The sequence below is a fragment of the Schistocerca cancellata genome, chromosome 8 (assembly GCF_023864275.1).
Source record: "Schistocerca cancellata isolate TAMUIC-IGC-003103 chromosome 8, iqSchCanc2.1, whole genome shotgun sequence".
NCBI lineage: Eukaryota > Metazoa > Arthropoda > Insecta > Orthoptera > Acrididae > Schistocerca > Schistocerca cancellata.
In genome coordinates this window covers 199,812,580-199,836,375 of record NC_064633.1, presented here as the reverse complement: position 1 = coordinate 199,836,375, position 23,796 = coordinate 199,812,580, and the positions used below count along the sequence as shown (strand labels likewise).

General features: G+C 41.6%; 1 protein-coding gene across 1 annotated transcript in view; it reads right to left on the bottom strand.

The window, feature by feature from the left end:
• The window catches only part of LOC126094939 (THO complex subunit 2), a 313,848-nt gene that overhangs the window by 156,743 nt on the left and 133,309 nt on the right, over positions 1 to 23,796 (bottom strand). Inside the window, 2 exon segments of the mRNA XM_049909587.1 lie at positions 6,285 to 6,401; positions 15,506 to 15,790. Of these exon segments, the coding sequence (XP_049765544.1) occupies positions 6,285 to 6,401; positions 15,506 to 15,790 (402 nt within the window).

Sequence of the window (23,796 nt, the reverse complement as noted above, 5' to 3'; positions counted from 1 at the left end):
ATGAAGCTGGCTAAGGTAATGAGGAAAGAGGTTATAGGTAGGGTGGCAGGTGATCGGCGTGAAACGAAGTGCTCCATCGCAGCGAGGCCCTGGGCATGCAGAATATTTGTGTATAAGGAAGTGGCATCAATGGTTACAAGGATGGTTTCCGGGGGTAACAGACTGGGTAGGGATTCCAGGCGTTCGAGAAAGTGGTTGGTGTCTTTGATGAAGGATGGGAGACTGCATGTAATGGGTTGAAGGTGTTGATCTACGTAGGCAGAGATGTGTTCTGTGGGGGCTTGGTAACCAGCTACAATGGGACGGCCGGAATGATTGGGTTTGTGAATTTTAGGAAGAAGGTAGAAGGTAGGGGTGCGGGGTGTTGGTGGGGTCAGGAGGTTGATGGAGTCAGGTGAAAGGTTTTGTAGGGGGCCTAAGGTTCTGAGGATTCCTTGAAGCTCCGCCTAGGCATCAGGAATGGGATTACCTTGGCAAACTTTGTAAGTAGTGTTGTCTGAAAGCTGACGCAGTCCCTCAGCCACATACTCCCGACGATCAAGTACCACGGTCGTGGAACCCTTGTCCGCCGGAAGAATGACGATGGATCGGTCAGTCTTCAGATCACGGATAGCCTGGGCTTCAGCAGTGGTGATGTTGGGAGTAGGATTAAGGTTTTTTAAGAAGGATTGAGAGGCAAGGCTGGAAGTCAGAAATTCCTGGAAGGTTTGGAGAGGGTGATTTTGAGGAAGAGGAGGTGGGTTCCGCTGTGACGGAGGATGGAACTGTTCCAGGCAAGGTTCAATTTGGATAGTGTCTTGGGGAGTTGGATCATTAGGAGTAGGATTAGGATCATTTTTCTTTGTGGCAAAGTGATATTTCCAGCAGAGATTACGGGTGTAGGACAGTAAATCTTTGACGAGGGCTGTTTGGTTGAATCTGGGAGTGGGGCTGAAGGTGAATCCTTTGGATAGGACAGAGGTTTCGGATTGGGAGAGAGGTTTGGAGGAAAGGTTAACTACTGAATTAGGGTGTTGTGGTTCCAGATTGTGTTGATTGGAATTTTGAGGTTTTGGAGGAAGTGGAGCTGGAAGTGGGAGATTGAGTAGATGGGAGAGACTGGGTTTGTGTGCAATGAGAGGAGGCTGAGGTTTGCTGGAAAGGTTGTGAAGTGTGAGTGAGTTGCCTTTCCGGAGGTGGGAAACCAGGAGATTGGATAGTTTTTTAAGGTGGAGGGTGGCATGCTGTTCTAATTTGCGGTTGGCCTGTAGGAGGATGCTCTGAACAGCTGGTGTGGATGTGGGAATGGAAAGACTGAGGACTTTTATTAAGGATAACAGTTGACGGATGTGTTGGTTGGCTGAGTTGATGTGTAGGTGAAGGATTAGGTGGGTGAGGGCAATGGATTGTTCAGTTTGGAACTGGTATAGGGACTGATGGAAAGAAGGGTTGCAGCCAGAGATGGGAACTTTAAGTGTGAGGCCTTTGGAGGTAATGCCAAATGTCAGACAAGCCTGAGAAAATAAAATATGGGAGTGTAATCTGGCTAGGGCAAAGGCATGTTTGCAGAGGGAATGTAAATAAAACTTAATGGGGTCGTTGTGAGGGTGACATGGTATTAGAAGGTGGAAAGTGTAACATGAGGATGAAATGAAAAAGAAAATAAATATAAAAATATATGGGGAGAGCTAAAGGTGAACTATAAAGCAAATGGAGATCTGGTGTGAAAAAAGGCGAAAAGTGTTCAGTAATTAACCTTTCCTCCAAACCCCTCTCCCAATCCGAAACCTCTGTCCTATCCAAAAGCCTCACCTTCAGCCCCACTCCCAGATTCAACCAAACAGCCCTCGTCAAAGATTTACTGTCCTACACCCGTACTCTCTGCTGGAAATATCACTTTGCCACAAAGAAAAATGATCCTAATCCTACTCCTAATGATCCAACTCCCCAAGACACTATCCAAATTGAACCCTGCCTGGAACAGTTCCGTCCTCCGTCACAGCGGAACCCACCTCCTCTTCCTCAAAATCACCCTCTCCAAACCTTCCAGGAATTTCTGACTTCCAGCCTTGCCTCTCAATCCTTCTTAAAAAACCTTAATCCTACTCCCAACATCACCACTGCGGAAGCCCAGGCTATCCGTGATCTGAAGACTGACCGATCCATCGTCATTCTTCCGGCAGACAAGGGTTCCACGACCGTGGTACTTGATCGTCGGGAGTATGTAGCTGAGGGACTGCGTCAGCTTTCAGACAACACTACTTACAAAGTTTGCCAAGGTAATCCCATTCCTGATGTCCAGACGGAGCTTCAAGGAATCCTCAGAACCTTGGGCCCCCTACAAAACCTTTCACCTGACCCCATCAACCTCCTGACCCCACCAACACCCCGCACCCCTACCTTCTACCTTCTTCCTAAAATTCACAAACCCAATCATTCCGGCCGTCCCATTGTAGCTGGTTACCAAGCCCCCACAGAACACATCTCTGCCTACGTAGATCAACACCTTCAACCCATTACATGCAGTCTCCCATCCTTCATCAAAGACACCAACCACTTTCTCGAACGCCTGGAATCCCTACCCAGTCTGTTACCCCCGGAAACCATCCTTGTAACCATTGATGCCACTTCCTTATACACAAATATTTCGCATGTCCAGGGCCTTGCTGCGATGGAGCACTTCCTTTCATGCCGATCACCTGCCACCCTACCTAAAACCTCTTTCCTCATTATCTTAGCCAGCTTCATCCTGACCCACAACTTCTTCACTTTCGAAGGCCAGACATACCAACAATTAAAGGGAACAGCCATGGGTACCAGGATGGCCCCCTCGTATGCCAACCTATTCAGGGGTCCCTTAGAGGAAGCCTGCTTGGTTACCCAGGCCTGCCAACCCTGCCAACCCAGAGTTTGGTACAGATTTATTGATGAAATTTTCATGATCTGGACTCACAGTGAAGAACAACTCCAGAATTTCCTCTCCAGCCTCAACTCCTTTGGTTCCATCATTTTCACCTGGTCCTACTTCAAATCCAATGCCACTTTCCTTGACATTGACCTCCACCTGTCCAATGGCCAGCTTCACACGTCCGTCCACATCAAACCCACCAACAAGCAACAGTACCTCCATTATGACAGCTGCCACCCATTCCACATCAAACGGTCCCTTCCCTACAGCCTAGGTCTTGGCAAACGAATCTGCTCCAGTCCGGAATCCTTGAACCATTACACCAACAACCTGAAAACAGCTTTCGCATCCCGCAACTACCCTCCCGACCTGGTACAGAAGCAAATAACCAGAGCCACTTCCTCATCTCCTCAAACCCGGAACCTCCCACAGAAGAACCCTAAAAGTGCCCCACTTGTGACAGGATACTTTCCGGGACTGGATCAGACTCTGAATGTGGCTCTCCAGCAGGGATACGACTTCCTCAAATCCTGCCCTGAAATGAGATCCATCCTTCATGAAATCCTCCCCACTCCACCAAGAGTGTCTTTCCGCCGTCCGTAACCTCTTAGTTCATCCCTATGAAATCCCCAAACCACCTTCCCTATCCTCTGGCTCCTACCCTTGTAACCGTCCCCGGTGTAAAACCTGTCCCATGCACCCTCCCACCATCACCTACTCCAGTCCTGTAACCCGGAAGGTGTACACGATCAAAGGCAGAGCCACGTGTGAAAGCACCCACGTGATTTACCAACTGACCTGCCTACACTGTGAAGCCTTCTATGTGGGAATGACCAGCAACAACATTCGCATGAATGGACACAGGCAGACAGTGTTTGTTGGTAATGAGGATCACCCTGTGGCTAAACATGCCTTGGAGCATGGCCAGCACATCCTGTCAAAGTGTTACACTGTCCGGGTTATCTGGATACTTCCCACTAACACCAACCTGTCAGAACTCCGGAGATGGGAACTTGCCCTTCAGCATATCCTCTCTTCTCGCTATCCGCTAGGCCTCAATCTCCGCTAATTTCTAATTTCAATTTTCCGCCACTCATACCTCACCTGTCTTTCAACAACATCTTTGCCTCTGTAACTCCGCCTCGACTGACATCTCTGCCCGAACTCTTTGCCTTTACAAATGTCTGCTTGTGTCTGTGTATGTGCAGATGGATATGTGTGTGTGTGCGCGAGTGTATACCTGTTCTTTTTTCCCCCTAAGGTAAGTCTTTCCGCTCCCGGGATTGGAATGACTCCTTACCCTCTCCCTTAAAACCCACATCCTTTCGTCTTTCCCTCTCCTTCCCTCTTTCCTGACGAAGCAACTGTTTGTTGCGAAAAGCTTGAATTTTGTGTGTATGTTTGTGTTTGTTTGTGTGCCTATCGACCTGCCAGCACTTTTGTTTGGTAAGTCTCATCATCTTTGTTTTTAAACATGATGTTAGTGTGATTGCACTTATGCTATAGCATTCAACCATCTACATGCTGCAATGGACTGAGAGTTCTGCTCACTATACAAACTCGTCTCACAGGCCATCATTGTGTCAATGCAGATAGCAGCTCGATGACTCCATGGTTTGAATTTACAGCAGTATTACCACAACTCTGTATCCAGCCCATGTATTAACATGCTGCCTGAACAAAAAATAGAACCATCAGTAATGCAGTACATACCTAAGCACCACACAACAAGGTGACTTACACAATGACAGCTGTACCCATCATTGTACGTAAATGCACATGAGCACAATGATAGTTTTATGTGTCATGGTATGCCAAAGGGTAATATAAACTATACCCAGACCACTTTACTTCAAGTTTCTCTTTCAGCTTTAAATCCTATGTAATTCCTTCATATATGATGTTGCCTTTGGACTGTGTTCCTCAGATAAAGATAATCTGCTAATAATTTATGTTCTCTTCTCTTTATTATTGTTAGTCATGTGCAATCTCTGATTAGCTGCAGAATTAAAAAATGAGAGTATGCCACATTAGAGCTGAGAGTTGTCATTAATTTACAATGTACAATCGATACCCAAACTGCATCTAGGAAAAATGAAATGATAATGAGTACCTGTAACTCAGTAGAAAGGCATAAAAATAAACAACAGGTGTACAATCTACAAAACAGATCGACTTGTGTGGGACAGGTGCTGCAAAATTTTCAATAAAGAAAAAAGAATAGAGTCCATCTTGTTTCAAGGCAAGGAAGATCTATATGGAATGAGACAACAATATTCATTATGTCTCCTGCTTCAATGCCGAAGGAACAAATTGTGAGAAAGTACTAAACATTTCTCCTCCGAAGGTATGCGATGTCTAGCAATTCTGTATCCTAATTTGCTTTCTTGACTGAATTTTTCATGAACACAATGAGATCTTTTTTCCCCATGTATGCACCTCCCCTGTTGCTTCCTTGTCACAACTTTATTCTGACACTGGCATGAACACGATAGTGCCATCTCCACCAAATGGACAGAAATGTGATGGCTGCTATGACGGACACTGTGCAGCACACTTGGGTTTCAATATGCTTCTGCAGCTAATGTGTCATGTTTACTTCCTCACATCATCCCTTTTGCATTCTTCACAATCACATTATTGTAGAAAAGAAACATATGGAATGTATATAGACTAGCAACAGACTAAATGCCGATAAGAGAGGGAGTCACTAAACAAAACAGAGAAAAACACAAAGTCAATACTAGGTGATGAAATTATTTTGCAAAATTAAAATAACACATGGGAGGGCTGCCATTTGTGCTGATTAAAAAAAAAAAATCTGTTATAGGCCACCACACGGCATTGCACCATTTGAATGCATTACAGAGTGGTTAAGTGGTCAGCACATTGCTCTACTAGCTGTTGTCCACTTTCCAAATCTAGCAGCCACTATTCTACTTTCAAGTACCTCTTCAATTGCATTGATAATGCTGAGCACACCCTGACCCAGTACACCCAACAAGGAAGAGTCCCTGGCAGTACTGCTAATGGAACCCAACGTACAGTAATCCGAAGTGCTGACTGCTCAGCCACCAAGGTTGACTGGTGGTTTTAGGCATTAGTAGTTGGAATTTGCATCTCAATAACTTAAGTGGTGTAATGAATAGCAATGTCTTTTGTAGAATACAACACAGTAGATTTCCCTTTCCATAACTTACTTTAGAGTTTTCATCATCTCCTCTATTCTGTGAGCTCTTCTCCATGATTAGTAGTTCCCCCAGATTCAGCATGAGTATGATATCAAAGTTAGCTTCTAAACTAATATTATTTTTTATATAGTGGGAAATTGCAATGAAACAAATCCAGAATGCCTTCTTTCAGGAAATTTGCAAACATCTAAACAACTATATTTTACCTGCTTAAGCCTGGCCATAACTCTTTCAACATGTTCTTGTTGCTTCTTCTTTTCTTCATGCAGCTTCTCAGAAAGTGCTGCATATCTCTCCTGTTCCTTTTTTCCTTTACTTGCTGCCTGTGAAAACGGAGATCATTACACTACTCTTAGTACGAATCATATTTAATATTGCGACTACAAAATAAATTGCAGCAATCACAGCAAAACATACAAGCAACTTGGAACTTTCTTTGACTTATTGGGGTCTAGATTCTAATACAGAATCTAAAATATGGATATCTAAAGATTTCTGACAGCCACAAATGATTCCGAGAGAAGCCCAAAGATAAAAACTCTTAGAGATTAACCACCAAGCTGTCAGACACTTCTTTGATCAGTCCTATACAGCTAAATCTAAGTTGTGGGGCCAAAACGTTTATACAAACACTTCTTTAACATCTAACCGTATCTATACAGGAATACAGAGTGGTCAGAAACAGTCTTTTACACTTGTAAGGGCGTTCCAGTGTAGATTGTGCTGATAAGTAATTGTTAAGGGAGAAATCTGGTATGCTGCACTGTTTCTGAGTTAATTGGCATTGAAGTTAGCCAACGTTGCACAACCGACCCACTTGAGAAGGTGTGTTCTTTGTTTGATTTCCTCAAACCAAACAAAAGGGCGATACAAAAACTGGACACGGGATGTCAGTACGGACGGAACACCAGCCAAAGGCCGAGCAGTATCTTGTGCTATCATCTACTACACTATGAGAACAACTGATACTAGCTGTATCCGGCAGGTACTTTTTATTTTATAACCCTGTAGCACATGATTTTCACTGCAGTGGACAGCTTTTAATGGACACATCTCTGGTCTTTTCAGTAAGTGATGAAGTTGCAAATGCATGCAGGGTTAACACCAGTAAGGAATGCCCACTGCACTGGACTGTGTGTATTTGCAGTCTCAGGATTGATTGAAAACTCTGAAGCAGCGACCATTAAGAGCTGTATATTGTAGTGGATGCTATGCACCACAGAGTTTTCGTTGAAAAAATATTTATTGTTTTTAATGTAGTCTTCTACCAGATTCCATCAATGTTTTAAATTTTTCAGTCAAACTTAACACATAAATTTAAGTCTTTTCACAATGAATGTCATATTTAACATTTTCAGGTTCTGAATAGCGCTTATGCGTCAATATCTCTTTCAAAAGTATGATGTGAGTAAAAGTTAAAAGTAATTAACAAAATCTGTATTTTTAAATTTTTTGTGGTGGTCAGAAAGTAATCCCCACACCTCAACCAAGCTATTTTCAAGTTATGGACCCTCGTTAAGCATTTGCAACTCTTTACAATATTAGTAAAATTCACCAACAGCCATGTACTTTAAGATATCATTTTATTTTATTGTAAAAGCAACCAGTTTCGGCATTTCATTATGCCACCTTCAGGCCCCTTACGCGTCTACCCAAATAAACAAGCTTGTTGTATTGCACCATGAATCACTGGATACTGTGAATTCAATTATTTCACAATTGCAACATTAGAAGATGTGACAGAAACCTATCACATCTTCTAATGATGCAATTGCACAATGATACATGGCTATAGGTGAATTTTACTAACATTGACAATCTCCTAACTATTGTCCCATCCTTCAATCAAGACACTGCTCACTTCATTCACCACCTTTCCACAGTTCCTGCTTCTTTACCATCAACTCCTTTTATGTCCCTGTGGATGTGGCGTCCATGTACACCAACATCACCCGTGGCCATGGCCTTGTGACCATGGAACACTACCTTTCCCAACATTTTCCTGATACTACATCCACCAAGCTAGCCACATCATGACCTACAATTATTTCACTTTAAAATTCCAAATATACAAACAACTCTGGGGTATGGCCATGGGGACTTGCATGACACAATCCAATATCAACTTCTTTATGGGCCATCTGGAGGAATCCATCCTATCCAGTCAACTCCTAGAATCACTTGTCTGGTTCAGATTTATTGATGATAATTTCATGACCTGGACTCACAGCAAGGACACCCACTGCTCTTTCCTCCATAACTGAACACCTATTCCCAAATCCGCTTCACCTGCTCCTTCTCAATTCATCGAGCCATCTTCCTAGATGTTTATCTCCACCTCTCAAATGGCTCCATACGTATGTCTGTCCATATCAAGCACACTAACCACCAACAGTACCGCCACTTTGCCAGCTGTCACTCATTTCATGTCAGAAAGTCTCTTCCTTCCAGCCTCGCCACTGTAGATGCTGCATCTGTAGTGGAAAGCACAACTTGTCTCTCTTCTGTCCACACCATTGTTTTCCTGTCCATATCATGTACTGACCGCCTTCTCCCATCACCCCCCCCCCCTTTCATGTGGGATTTCTCTCTCCCCCCCCACTCTTCCTCTCCTCCCTTTTCATTCCACATCCCTTCTCTCTCTCTCCTCCCTTTCAATCTCCTTATCTTCACCTTTCTCTCCCCCCCCCCCCCCCCATTCCCCCTCAGTCACTCCGCCCTCTCCTTCTTCCTATATCTCTTTTTGTTGTACCCTCTGTACTCTTTTTTTTATCAAGGTGTATACATGGACAAGGAAAAGAAATTCCTGGAGTTTTCCCAGATCTCCCGGTTAAAAATTCATTTTCTCCCGGGTGAAAATACACTTTTTCCTTGTTAAATGACAGTATACTTTCCCTCGAAACTGTAAAACATATCCTTTGAATGGATGGTTTTATACAGCAGCGTAGAATTTTCCGGCACTTTAGAAAACGAAACTCAGGGTGAAAAAACAAATTTTGGAAAGATCCTTGATGTGCAGCAATATGTACGCTGCATATTTTCGTATTACGAAAGTATAAATTCGAATTCCACCAACAGGAAAATTTAATGGCTTAAATTAATATACAAAGCGTTGCTACAAGAAAAGTGAAGCTTTCACATATAATATTTGTCTCGAAGATTAATAAGCTACAAGGGAAGCTAAGCTTTCACATGTAATGTTTACTTGTTTAGCGCATGTTACACTTTAAGATACACCACACAAATACGCCAGTAAAATGTTTAATACTGACATAAACCTCTGATCTTCTGGGCTAGAAATTCTTCTAAATGGCTCGTCATCAAAGAGTTGATTTTTAAAAGAGATTTAGGAAATGCATCGTACATTCTCGTACATAGTTCATCTTGCGTAAAAGGAAATTTACTTTGAAAATAATGTTTTTCGAACAACAGTTCACAATATTTTCCTGCAACTTGTTCGAAATAGATTCATTTCAGCAGTTGCCAGACAGCGCCAGATAAGACGCGTCACCGCACTTGCGCAGCTATAGTGACGTAGGAAGCCCGTATGTTCGTACATGTAAAACATTAAAATATCTTACATCTTGTCATAAAAGAAACAAGATGATAGGCAATCATTCTTGGAAATTACCGAGGATACTCCAAGAACGTCGGAATTTCATGAACCATATTAAAATGCATAGTTTGCCTTACAGTGCTCATTCGTATGTCTAGATTCCCAATGACGTAGGCCTCGACTAGATATGAAACTTTTCAGTGTGGTTTTCGCGACGTAAATTTTCTTCGAGTACAAGTACTGTATTATCTCATGTTTGGTTCTTTGTCATGGCATAATGCCAGACATGCTAGAAGATGAAAACGTGCGCTTGAAATGCAGCAAACAGTTTTTTGACACTAGCCAATAGTGTGGAATTAAACACTTCGTTTCAAATAAATTCACTGCCTCAGCAGGAAACCCTAATAAAAGCCGAATTTCTCTAGCAAACCAACAAAAATAACTTTACTGTTCTGCAAGGCAATTAATGCCTGACTGTCAGAAAGGTGGAAATAAAATCAAATCTGAAACTAGTAACATATTTTAGCCTTCTGTAATTATGTGAATATATTTTAATTCACTTGATAGCTCCCAGCCACAGAAATACGTCTAGCTTTCATTTGACGTGAGAGCAATAAAATGAAGAGGAAACAGAAAAATCACTAAATGTAAACACGGGTCACGTGGAGACTACCCCCTCCACCCGCACCCCCCTTGAAACTGTAACGCAGACTGCTCTGCGCATCAGATCGTAAAAAAACTTTTCAAAAATAAGTTCATTTTGTAGCGCACATCTTTCTGAAGAGTCTGATAAATAAAACATATATGTTCGAGGAAATCTAAGACACGTTTTTTGGTCTTAAGTGTGCAGTGCACTGCAGTGCCACACCTCTTCAAACAACATTCTTATAGCGCACGTCACTGTATTTCACTTTGTGGAACTCAATATGTCCTGTAGTGCCTATCCTGCTCCCAGTTGGCCGGTTTGACATTCTGCCCAACCCCTTGCAATTAATACTGGATAGGATTATTTGTAACCAGGAGAACAAGTACTCTTCAGAAAATCTGGATTCTTTATTCGTCAAACATTTTGCTACGTGAAAATTGGAAATGTCATTGTCTAAAACTGAAAAAGCTGTTAACACAAATAGTACCCAAGACTGGTGTGGTTTCTCAATCTGATTACGTCTGGTGTGTCACTGTATGCCGAATAAAACAAAATAGGCCTTTCTAATATTGCAGCAATTTTAACACACACCAAATAAGTGACACTGTTTTGGCAATAATAATCATTTTTATAATACGACAAAATAATTCACAAAGTACCAATACGAAATACCTATTTGGCCTACTACAAGCAAAAAGCTTTACGCTACGAAATAGTTTCACATTTTATTCATGCGCTCCACTTTCTAATGCACGAAACAGAAAAACAGAACGACTTTTTTGTATAAATTTGGAATTGTCACATTCTTCCATAATTTGTGTGATATCCCCGTTTCTTCTCCTTCATCGTTCAAACAAACAGTCTTATCATCAATAATTCTGTAACTATTCCTACACTGTCAAAACTCATTCTCTGGTTAACTTTACTACCCCTGCCACAATCACCGGTTTAGTTATCCAGAGATTGTTCTCCAGTTCGTCGTTATTACGAGTTCGTACAATGCGTTTCCCGCGCTACTTCCAGAATGGAACTTAAACGACTGCTAGCTGGGGACTGCAACTGGCCCTGTCTAGTGTAGTGATCTGGCCAAAAATTTTCTGTCAAAATTTCACTTTCTTGGAAACACCGAGAAGATAATACGTAACCTTTCTTACCTGTTATTCATGTTAGTCGTTTATTTCCACTCTGGTAATCAGAATCTATGGATTTCGCTAGTAATTGTAACAACGCTGAACATTCGCAAACCAAATCAACCACGTAAACAGGCAGCAGTTGGTATTCTCCGGTTCGGTTTTATTCCACTCAGCTCGTAAAGCCCCGTCCCGTTTTGTCTGCAGGAAAGTTTGTTTCTAGACGATTCCCCTGGCAGAGGCATCACGTACAATACGCACGCATTCAAAAATCAGCTTATCATTCATTCAGAAATCCACTTAGAATGTGTTCAAAAACCAGCAGTGGTGCGTTTCAAAATCATACGAATAATCGACATACTGACGTGCGCTGGATGCTAGGTGCTTTATGAAACAAGGATTTTTTTTCCTCAAGAATATGAATTTGCGCCCTCCCCCCGAAATGGCTGCCTGGTTCAGATATCCCGGTTTACCCTCACCCCCCACTAGATCCAGGCCTGCTGCCCACGTGTGAATCTGACAGCTTGGGCGTGCCAGTAAAATTTTTCAGGGTACCATGTGGCTGGTTGCTGCTACTGCTACTTACACAGCCAACAGCCACATTTCTGTCGCCAGAAGCGGGAAAAGGTACTAAAAAGGCTTTGACACATTCTGCTGTTGGCAGAGGCTTGTACGAGCACTCTGTTATTTTATATGGTGCATTTCCTTTGCAATTTCAGTTTTATTTTCGTTTTTTTCTCTCGTTCATGTTTTAACGCTGCAGTATTGATCTGCATTAGCGGGATACAATAACATCCTTTAGTTAAGAGTATTAGTTCTTACCAGTCAAAATCACAAAAAATTAACTGAAAACTTAATAAATAAAAAATTCCTGGAATTCTAAAAAATTCTCGGGTTTTTCCCGGTTTTCTCCCGGATGAAAAAATTCCGGGTTATTCCCGGATCGTAGACACCCTGTTTATCTTCTTGTACGGCTGGAGAGTCTTTGTGCAAAGACCTGCATCTTTTCTGTTATCCCTCCCTACCTCCCACAGCTCAGGCAGCTGTTTTCAACTATCAAGTATCAATAATTACTCAGGCCATGGCCATGGGAGTGTGCATTTGAGAGTCAGTGTGGTTGTTGTGCAAATTTGTCTACTATTGCTACAAGAAGAGCTAGTGCTCGAAAGCTAGTGTGAATGACGTTTTGTTTTGTGTATTTCTGTGCTCCATGCATCGATCCACTGTAGGTGACTGGTTGCCTTTCCCTTATTTTATGTATTGTTCCATCCCAGAATTTATATTATTATTATTATTATTATTATTATTATTATTATTATTATTATAAGTATAGTTATCTTTTTCTACTGTACTACTTTTAATTTTTACTGGTTTATGCTAATAGTGAGCAAATTACTGACTAACACAATACGCTTAATTTACTTTCAAAATATCAATTAAATATTCAAGTGAATCATTGTTGATGCTTACTGGCATTACTTTCTTAAGGGGCTCCAGAAAGGCTCAAAATCATGAAAAGTTCAATTTTTACTTTTTTGCGTTTTCTGAATCTGCAGACTATTACCTTTTAATAGATATATAATTTATTCAATTCCGAAGACTACAACTATTTTTAAATTTTTTTTGAAATGTGTTCTACATGGGTGTGACCCACTGTGGCGCTGTTAAACTGCTGTCAAATGGTGTTATTATTAACGTCCGTGTTCATCAGGTACATTTTAGTGATGTGAGATAAAGTATGTGTTGTGGCTAACCTGTGATGGTTCAATATATATCGCTGGTGTGATTGTCGATTGTTTCGTGTTTATTTACTCTGTCGTTATCTCGAAAATATTCGTAATTAATTCTGTTTCTTGAGTCTCTGTTTTGTTGAAGTATAATAATGAAATTAAATCCATAATAATGAAATTAAAATCCATGGAGAAGAAATAAAAACTTTGAGGTTCGCCGATGACATTGTAATTCTGTCGGAGACAGCAAAGGACTTGGAAGAGCAGTTGAACGGAATGGATGGTGTCTTGAAGGGAGGATATAAGATGAACATCAACAAAAGCAAAACGAGGATAATGGAATGTAGTCGAATTAAGTCGGGTGATGCTGAGGGAATTAGATTAGGAAATGAGACACTTAAAGTAGTAAAGGAGTTTTGCTATTTGGGGAGCAAAATAACTGATGATGGTCGAAGTAGAGAGGATATAAAATGTAGACTGGCAATGGCAAGGAAAGCGTTTTTGAAGAAGAGAAATTTGTTAACATCGAGTATAGATTTAAGTGTCAGGAAGTCATTTCTGAAAGTATTTGTATGGAGTGTAGCTATGTATGGAAGTGAAACATGGACGGTAAATAGTTTGGACAAGAAGAGAATAGAAGCTTTCGAAATGTGGTGCTACAGAAGAATGCTGAAGATTAGATGGGTAGATCACATAACTAATGAGGAGGTACTGAATAGGATTGGGGAGAAGAGGAGTTTGTGGCACAACTTGACCAGAAGAAGGGATCGGTTGGTAGGACATATTCTGAGGCATCAAGGGATCTCCAATTTAGTATTGGAGGGCAGCGTGGAGGGTAAAAATCGTAGAGGGAGACCAAGAGATGAATACACTAAGCAGATTCAGAAGGATGTAGGTTGCAGTAGGTACTGGGAGATGAAGAAGCTTGCACAGGATAGAGTAGCATGGAGAGCTGCATCAAACCAGTCTCAGGACTGAAGACCACAACAACAACAATAATGAGTAAAAGTAAAGTTGCCGTTGCGACTTTCAATGATGGCATCATTGTAAGGTGCAAGGTATTTAGAAATATGGGAATGAAGATAGGTTCTAACATGGTATGAGCGATGCTTGCTTTAGACAAGGAACGCCTTCGGGCTGCAGACAGGGCTGTAAAGAGTCTAGAAATACAAGCAAGAGTAAACAGGAGGAGGAACAAGAGGAAGCTGGAGGAGGAGTTTGCAGAGGATGAAAATAATCCATCCTATGGACCTGGAATGCACTAAAAAGTTAATCCAATCTTTGTCGCTCGGTTCCCAAAACTTTTATTTTCTCATAGTAATTACATGTTTTCTAAGGATCTTCCAAACATATTTGTTTCAAACTTTCAGTAAATGTTACACAGTACCTTCTGCATAATTTAACACAGCCTTTTTCCAAAAAACTGTATATTTTTGAATATATAAATAAAAAATTGCAAAAAAATGTTGTGAATTTTCATTACAATTGAAAAAAAAATCATCTTTAATAACTGAACTAAAATTTTGTAAAATCCCTGTGTTAAGTTGTAGCCCATATTCCAATAAATAATCTGTAAAAAGTTCAACTTCCTACCTCAAATACTTTGTGAGGAAAGATGTAATTTATAAGCATTATTTTAACATTGCAAGTATAGGACGTTCTGGAGCCCCTTAACATATGTATGTACAAAGCCTTATACATCTTTGATAAAATCAGAAATGTTTTGTGTTGTCATAGTCTAAATAATGTTCATTGTTAATAAGGGTGAATTTGGACAGAAGGAAAAGGGGGGGGGGGACATAAGCTTTTATTCCTTCAATATTCAGGTGACTTGCTATAGGCCTTGCAGGCAATAATTCTACATGTGCACACTGTGCGGACTCCAACAACAACATGGCTACAAATCATTATTTATACAGGGAAGTTTTATTCCCAAACATATCTTATCCTTTTGAATGAGATTTATATCCTGATATCACTGTTCAGTAATTTTCTTAATTTGTTGCACGGTCCTGTGACAATAAACTGAGAGCCAGATCTTAATTGTTGCTTAACCGGATGTCTTTATCCCAGTTTCTGATTTCATACAAAGTTAAGCTAGAGAATTTGACAAGTGCAGTCTTTAAGATATTGTATGTGAAAGAGAACCAATACTCCAGACAGACAATCACAAAAACGTCTTCTCAATAAGATCGGTAAACCATAAACACACAACTGAAGGTGTGTTCAAACATGAAAAACATGTAGCAACTAAGTTAAGGGGCCAAACAAAGAAATCCATTGCAACTTTTGGAAATCAACTGGCATCTGAAATGTCATTGTCAAATTTTGTTATGTAAGAAATTACCAAAACCCAACAACATACCATATCTTTTGAATCCAAGGCTGCTTGTGACAACTGTCGAATCTTACTGATCTCACGCTGGTAGCTCTCGACAGGAACGAACAAGTCATACATTGTAAGAGACCAGAATGTGACAAGGAATTGAGGAGAAATATCTTCCCACACTTTTACTGGATGTAATGGTTTCACAGATGCCACAATTGGTCCCATTATCTCACTCACTGCTTCACAATACTTTTGATGTTTCTGTGATGCAGACATCTTTTTACCATTTGGATCTGCTTTTCGTAATGCTTCAAATCGTAACTGAAAAAAATCAACAAGAAGAAAATGTGAAAAATGTCAAGCTGCATCAGACAGAATTGTATATTATATAGATACTCCAATAAGACACTTGGCAAGGTGACATGTGAAACTAGTTAAATTAGTAGAAATGAAGTGACTGGCTGGTACTGCCTGCTTTTTGGTCGCTGTCAATTTTGGATAGCATATGTTTTTCTGTGAAATATATCAAGATGTCAGAAAACAAGACTATTTTGAACTCACCACACGCATTCCAACAATCTTGAACTCCACTATCACTGTTGCTTTTGTAGCCATGAATGCACTAAATACAGTTTTGTTTGATAATTTAAGTTAGCAACAAATGGAAACCAGACAATACTGGTTAACATCACTGTCTTCTATTAAGTGCCGGCCGAAGTGGCCGTGCGGTTAAAGGCGCTGCAGTCTGGAACCGCAAGACCGCTACAGTCGCAGGTTCGAATCCTGCCTCGGGCATGGATGTTTGTGATGTCCTTAGATTAGTTAGGTTTAACTAGTTCTAAGTTCTAGGGGACTAATGACCTCAGCAGTTGAGTCCCATAGTGCTCAGAGCCATTTGAACCATTTTTTTCTTCTATTAAGTCAGTTACAGGTGAAGTCACAATATTATTAAAAGTATTGTTGCTACTCACCATATAGCGGAGATGCTGAGTCACAGAAAGGCACAACAGAAAGACAGTCACAAAATAAGCTTTCGGTCAACAAGGCCTTTGTCAAAAATAGATCACACACACACACACACACACACACACACACACACACACACCATAGTCTCTGACAGCTGAAGTGTCGTGTACACACGTGTGAGTTACATTTGCAAAAAGTGGTTGATCCCCCCCCCCCCCCCCCCCCGAAAGCTTATTTTGTGACAGTCTTTTTGTTGTGCCTATCTGAGACTCAGCATCACTGCTATACAGTGAGTAACTACCCTTTTCATAATATAAAGTCAGCTTACAGTGAATAATATCGTATTTACCACTTTAACTAATAAAATATGTGGTCCATCTTTGGAGGTGATGGGGGACAGAGAGCTGCAGAGAAATAGATAGAGTGACAGGGAAGGGGGGGTGGGGGAGGAGTGAGAGACTGTGAAGAGGGAGTGCAGATGAAGACATCATTAATAACAATCATATTTTGCAAGATAAATGCATGTCACCCCGGAAGAATTTAAAAATAATTTATTACTCTAAACTTGAAATTATTCATACAAAGCCATATAATCATCCATAATTAAAATTTTAGAAACTAAAGTAGTTCATACTGAAGAAATGAAAATGAATCATGTAACACAGGCAGGTGAGACATAACTAATCTTGTAAGATTTCAACAGTAAGCAGCATAGCAGAACTGGACCCAAGTGTAATACCTACATCACAACATTAGTACCTGATAAAATAGTAAGATTTAATATCTCATTGGTTTTTAGACCACCAGCAACAGAAAACAAGAATTATCAGGAAATCATCTTTTGTCCTTCCAAAGGAATCCTAATCTGCACTTTAAATGATTCATGAAAACCACACATAAACCTACATCTGGATCGAGGTATGAACTCCACTTTCAACTATGAGTTCACCCCTTCACCAGTACACAAGTAGCTATAACTGGAATAATAAACAGTGGTAAGTTCAGGTTAGAACATCAACAATTACGAAAATAATAGATTTATACAAACCATAAAGATGACATGGTGAGTTGCACACAGGTACAACAAAAAGACTGTTAAACACTAAGTTTTCGGCCAAAGCCCTCTTTAGAAAAGAATGGAAAAACACACACACACACACACACACACACACACACACACAGAGAGAGAGAGAGAGAGAGAGAGAGAGAGAGAGAGAGAGAGAGAGAAGCAGGCAAACCTTCACACATACAGGACACAGGTCTGCTACCTCTGGCCGCTCTGTAACTATTACGTTGAATGAAAGCAGCACTCTGGAGTGGAGCTGCGAATGGGGAAGGATAGCAGGGTAGGGGTGTGTGGAGAGAAGAATGCCTTCTGTGACCCTCCTTCCTCCCTCTTAACTACCCCCATGGTCACCTTCCAGGAATTCTTTACCTCTTATTTTGTCTCATAACCCTTCCCAAAGACCCTTTCTAAGAACACCTACCTTTCAGCCGAAGAAAGAAAGCAATACACAGTCTACAAACTGATCCTCACCTTATCATCCTACCTGCAGACAAAGGTTCCACTACTGTTGTTAGGAATCGCTGTGACTATCTTGCGGAATGCCTCTGCAAATTGTTTGACTCATCCATCTATAAAATCTGCCAGAATGATCCCATCCCAGTTCAACATAACCTCCAATCCCTGCTTAAAGCGTTAGGGTCTTAACACATCCTCTCCCCAAATCCATTTCCCTTCTCATCTCCATGACACTCCACACAGCCATGTTCTACATGCTCCCCAAATCCCACAAACTGAACAATCCAGGACCCCCCTTGTAACTGGTTATTGTGCCCCCACTGAAAGAATTTTGGCCCTCACTGAGCAACACCATCAACCAAATGCCCTACATTTATAGCTTCCAATATCAATGATACCAACCATTTCCTTCACTTGACTCTTCACTATCCCCAGACCTTTACCCCCTGCATCCCTATTTGTCACTGCTGACACTACTTCCCTATTCACCAACATCCCTCATGCCCATGGTCTTGCTGCCATTGAACACTACCTCTCCCAACATCCTTCAGACTCCAAACCCACTACATCACTCCTCAGAGACCTTACTATATCCTAACACACAACTACCTCTCCTTTGAGGGGAAGGTATACATACAAACCCAGGGAACAGCCATGTGCACCTACATGGCATTCGCCTTATGCCTACCTGTTTCTGGGCCATCTGGAGGAAACTTAGCCTCCCAAAACCCAAAACCCCTGATCTGATTCTGATTAACTGATGACATCTTCATGGTCTGAACTCTGCATAAAGACACCCCATTTCATTCCTTTTAAACGTCAAAAGCTTCTATCCCATCCATTTCACATGGTTCTCCTCAAACCAATGTGCCACCTTAATGGATGTTGATTTGGTCTTCCTCTCTGATGGCTCTGTCCACATCTCTATCTGTATTAAACCCATCAACCACCAACAATACTTGTATGCCAAGAGCTGCCAACCCTTCCACACCAAAAAATTCCTCCTATACAGCCTAGTCAACCAAGAACCATGTATCTGCAGTGACAAGAACTCCGTTGCCCAGTATGCTGATGGTCTCAAAAAGGCCTTCACAGACCAGAACTTCCGTCAAAAGATTTCCCTTGCCATATCTCCTCACACTCACAATCCTCCCATCACCCCCAAGAACCAGCAACAAAAGAGAGCGCCCTTCGTCACCCAGTCCGCAGCTTGTGGTCTCGCGGTAGCGTTCTGGGTTCCTAAGCACGGGGTCCCTGGTTCGATTCCCGGCAGGGTCAGGGATTTTCACCTGTCTCGAGATGACTGGGTGTTGTTGTGTCATCTTCATCATCATCATTCATCCCCATTATGGTCGGAGGGAGGTAATGGCAAATAACCTCCACTAGGACCTTGCCTAGAACAGCAGTGCAGGTCTCACGCATCATCCCCTACGCTCTGTCGAGGAGTATGGGACTTCATCATCACCATCATCATCATCATCATCATCATCATCATCATTCGTCACCCAATACCACCCTGGACTGGAACAACTGATCCACATCCTTTGCCAGGGCTTTCATTACCTATCACCATGCCCTGAAATGAAGGACACACTTTCCAATATCCTTCCCATCCCTCCTAAAGTGGTTTTCCATCACTGATCCAACCTCCACAACATCCTAGTCCCTCCCTATGTCACTCCCCAACCCCAACCCCTTGACACAGGAATCATATCTCTGTGGAAGCACCAGGTACAAGATCGCTCCAATCCACCCACCCAACACTTCCTATTCCAGTCCTATCACAGGCTTATCCTATCCCATCAGAAGCCAGGCCAACTGTGTAAAACAGCTATGACATATACGAGTTCTGCTGCAATCATTGCACAGCCTTTTATATTGGTACGACTACCAACAACCAGCTCTCTATCATGATGAACACCCAGCACTGAACTGTGGCCAAGAGCAAAGTAGGCCACCCCGTGGCAGAACATGCAGCTGAACATAACATGCTCGATTTCAATGGCTGCTTCACAACCCAGGACATGTGGGTGTCCTTTTCTCCACCAGCTTTCCTGAACTGCACAGTTGAAAGTTATTCTCACAACACATCTCCGCTTCCGAAATTATCCTGGCCTCAACCTATGGTAACCTACTGCCCACACCCTCCAGTCACAGTTCCTGCCTACCTTTGTCCTATCACCTCCTTCCAATTCATGTCCTCACACCCTCATTATGTGACACACTCTGGCAACACACCAATCAGTCTTTTCCCCTCTCTGCTCCTCTCCCTTTTTGTTTCCCACTCCCCTTTCCGTCCCCCAATGCTGCACCTGGCAGCCTTATCCTGATGCCTTGTAGTCCCTGCCTGCTCTGGCAGACTGCACTCCCTCCCCCTTCCCTGCCCCACACGAGATTGCTGTTTCTGTTCAACACAACAGCTGCAATCTGGCTAGAGCACTCAAAAGATTTTTCTCATTTATTTTCTGAAGAAGGATTCAGCCACAAGCTTTGTGCCTAATAGTCTTTCATTGCGCCTGTCTGCAACTCAAATTGTCATATTTACGGTGAGTAGTAATCTATCTTTTTAATAACTGTTTGTAACTGGAATAATGATAGAATAATGAAATGCACAGTATTATAGATGTGTTTGTGAAGCAAATATCCATGAGTGCCCAGCATGCCTTAGCAATGAATTTTGGATCAGAATGGGCAACTCATTGTATTTCAGAGAGATTGATTTCTCAGCAATGTGAGGAACAGTGAATACTCTTGTCAAACAGGTTGCTAGCTGGCCTGTTGCAGCTGAACTGTGTGATGGTTTTGGGAGTATGTAGTACAGTAAGGAACACCTGTTGAGAAGGCAGTCCCAGAACTACCATCGGACAAGTTAATATTATCACTGTTACATGTGAACAGATTAGGAAATGAGACACTTAAAGTAGTAAAGGAGTTTTGCTATTTAGGGAGTAAAATAACCGATGATGGTCGAAGTAGAGAGGATATAAAATGTAGACTGGCAATGGCAAGGAAAGCGTTTCTCAAGAAGAGGAATTTGTTAACATCGAGTATAGATTTAAGTGTCAGGAAGTCGTTTCTGAAAGTATTTGTATGGAATGTAGCCATGTATGGAAGTGAAACATGGACGATAACTAGTTTGGACAAGAAGAGAATAGAAGCTTTCGAAATGTGGTGCTACAGAAGAATGCTGAAGATAAGGTGGGTAGATCACGTAACTAATGAGGAGGTATTGAATAGGATTGGGGAGAAGAGAAGTTTGTGGCACAACTTGACTAGAAGAAGGGATCGGTTGGTAGGACATGTTTTGAGGCATCAAGGGATCACAAATTTAGCATTGGAGGGCAGTGTGGAGGGTAAAAATCGTAGAGGGAGACCAAGAGATGAGTACACTAAGCAGATTCAGAAGGATGTAGGTTGCAGTAGATACTGGGAGATGAAGAAGCTTGCACAGGATAGAGTAGCATGGAGAGCTGCATCAAACCAGTCTCAGGACTGAAGACCACAACAACAACAATGTGAACAGATGCACAGCTCAATAAATTAAGGTACCATTCAAATGTAGAGCTATTACTGTTTGTCTTGTTATTGTGATAATTTATGTGGCTCATCTTTCCCATTCTTTATACTCAGTTCCATTCATACAGCTCCTTCTGGTTACAATTAATTTCATTTGGGAATCTGTATACTTGCGCTAGCTCTATGATAGGTATTTATTATGGATTACTAAACCAAACAACGCAAGAGGAACATGTGGTGGAAATGATTGTGTGGCACTGATGGCCGTTTCATGGCAAATCTTTCGATGATATCCTGATAAGGTAGTTGCTGAAGGCTTCATGCACTCTTGACAGCCAAACATGTTTCACTCAACAGTTTCTTTAGATGTTTTTTTGGAGTGACTATACACGATGGTCCGTTCACTGATATCAGCTATGCTACTGGCCAAGTATGTATCAGGTGTATGATTAACTATTCTTTTAAACTTGAGACATACTCCTGCCCAGAGCTAAATGTTCCAATTCCTCATTGAAATACGGAACAACTATCTCTTTATCTAGATCAATAAACATGTACATCTTCCTACCTGTTGTAGCTGCCCTTTGAACTTTGAAAATTCCTGCTGCTATAAAAGTCTCATGGTCACTGATACCAGTTTCAAGGAGGACATTCCAGAGTTTGGGTACACTTTTTCTGAGAAGGCACTAAGTGATGTTATGCTGGATGTCTTGTTGAAGCCCACCATTTAAAAAACTAATAATCTCACTTGATTGTTGGACGATAATAGTGTCCAATGATGCCAATGTGATTTGGGAACTTAAACACTAACAAACGTAAGATTATTCTAAAGTTTTCAGTTACATCTGGTGATGAGTTAAGTGATAGACAGAAAAATGCAATTATAAGTTTATGTCCAACATTAATGTAGAGTCATGACCAAACAGTCTTGCACGCACCTCCAATTTCTATCACGGGGGATTTAAGTTTCCCGTCTAATCTGACAAATTAACCACCTCCATTTCCCATTAGCTTATCTTTTCGATATACACTTAAATTTACTGATAAAATATCATTGCTACCAATTCTGGGTTTTAACCACTGGAAAATCCACTTAGGAACATCAACAATGTAGGAAAAGATAGATTGCTACTTACAGTTAAAGAAGACATGTTAAGTTGTAGACAGCCACAATTCACACTTACACAAAGCTTTTGGCCACAGCCTTCATCAGCAAAAGAGAAATACACACTATTCGTACACACATGTAAGCACACCTCATGCTCACATGACCGGCAACACTGGCCAGAATCTAACTATCACATGGGATCAAAGAACATTCTGGAGGGGTGGGGAAGGGATAGTGGTGTATGGGTGGGGTGATAGAGGAACGCCGTGTGGCAGAGTGTGCAGGGACTAGAATGCCAACAGGGGTGGTGTCAGGAGGTTGTGGGGCTAGGAGGTGGGGAAAAAAAGAGTGAAAAGGAGAGGAGTGGAGAAAGATGGATGGGTGTGCACCCATCCATTTTTCCCTGCTCCTCGCCTTTTCGGTGTGCATCTGCCCATCTTTCCCTGCTCCTTCTCTTTTCTGTGTGCACCCACCTTCTTTCCCTGTTCCTCTCCTGATGAATGGCGTGTGTTTCCCTGTTCCTCTTTTGCTGATGAAGGCCGTGGCTGAAAGATCTGTGTAAGTATCTTTCAATTGTGCCTGTCTGCAACTTTATGTGTTTTCTTTACAGCAATAGCAATCTATCTTTTCGTACACAGCTCCATTGCTTTTTAAGTGTGTTTCAAACTATGGCACTTTGTTGTGGGTGCTTTGGCACATAACCACTAGGATAATTATCTGGACTGGATAGAGTGTCAGCTAAAAAAACCTTACATGCATCAGCCGGCTGCGGTGGCTGTGCGGTTCTAGGCACTTCAGTCCGGAACTGCCTCGGGCATGGAAGTGTGTAATGTTCTTAGGTTAGTTAGGTTTAAGTAGTTCTAAGTTCTAGGCGACTGATGACCTAAGATGTTAAGTCCCATAGTGCTCAGAGCCATTTGAACTTTACATGCATCCAACACAGCCAGCTTCCTGGAGAGGCTTGTCACAGAAGCAAGTCTCTTGTTCAAGCTTGCCATTCAACTCTGATTCAGGGGGAATCAACTTGGTCTGGAGAGGATACTGAAAATTGAGAATTTTGTTGAATCTCCATTAGCAAGACTGGTCTTCTCAATCCTTTCTGCCACTCTCTGGAATAACTAAAATATGTTTTTGAAGTCCAGACAAAATAATTTATTTGTTTCAACATACACAACAATCTGAACATTGTTTCCTCAATGACTGCCAGAACAACCT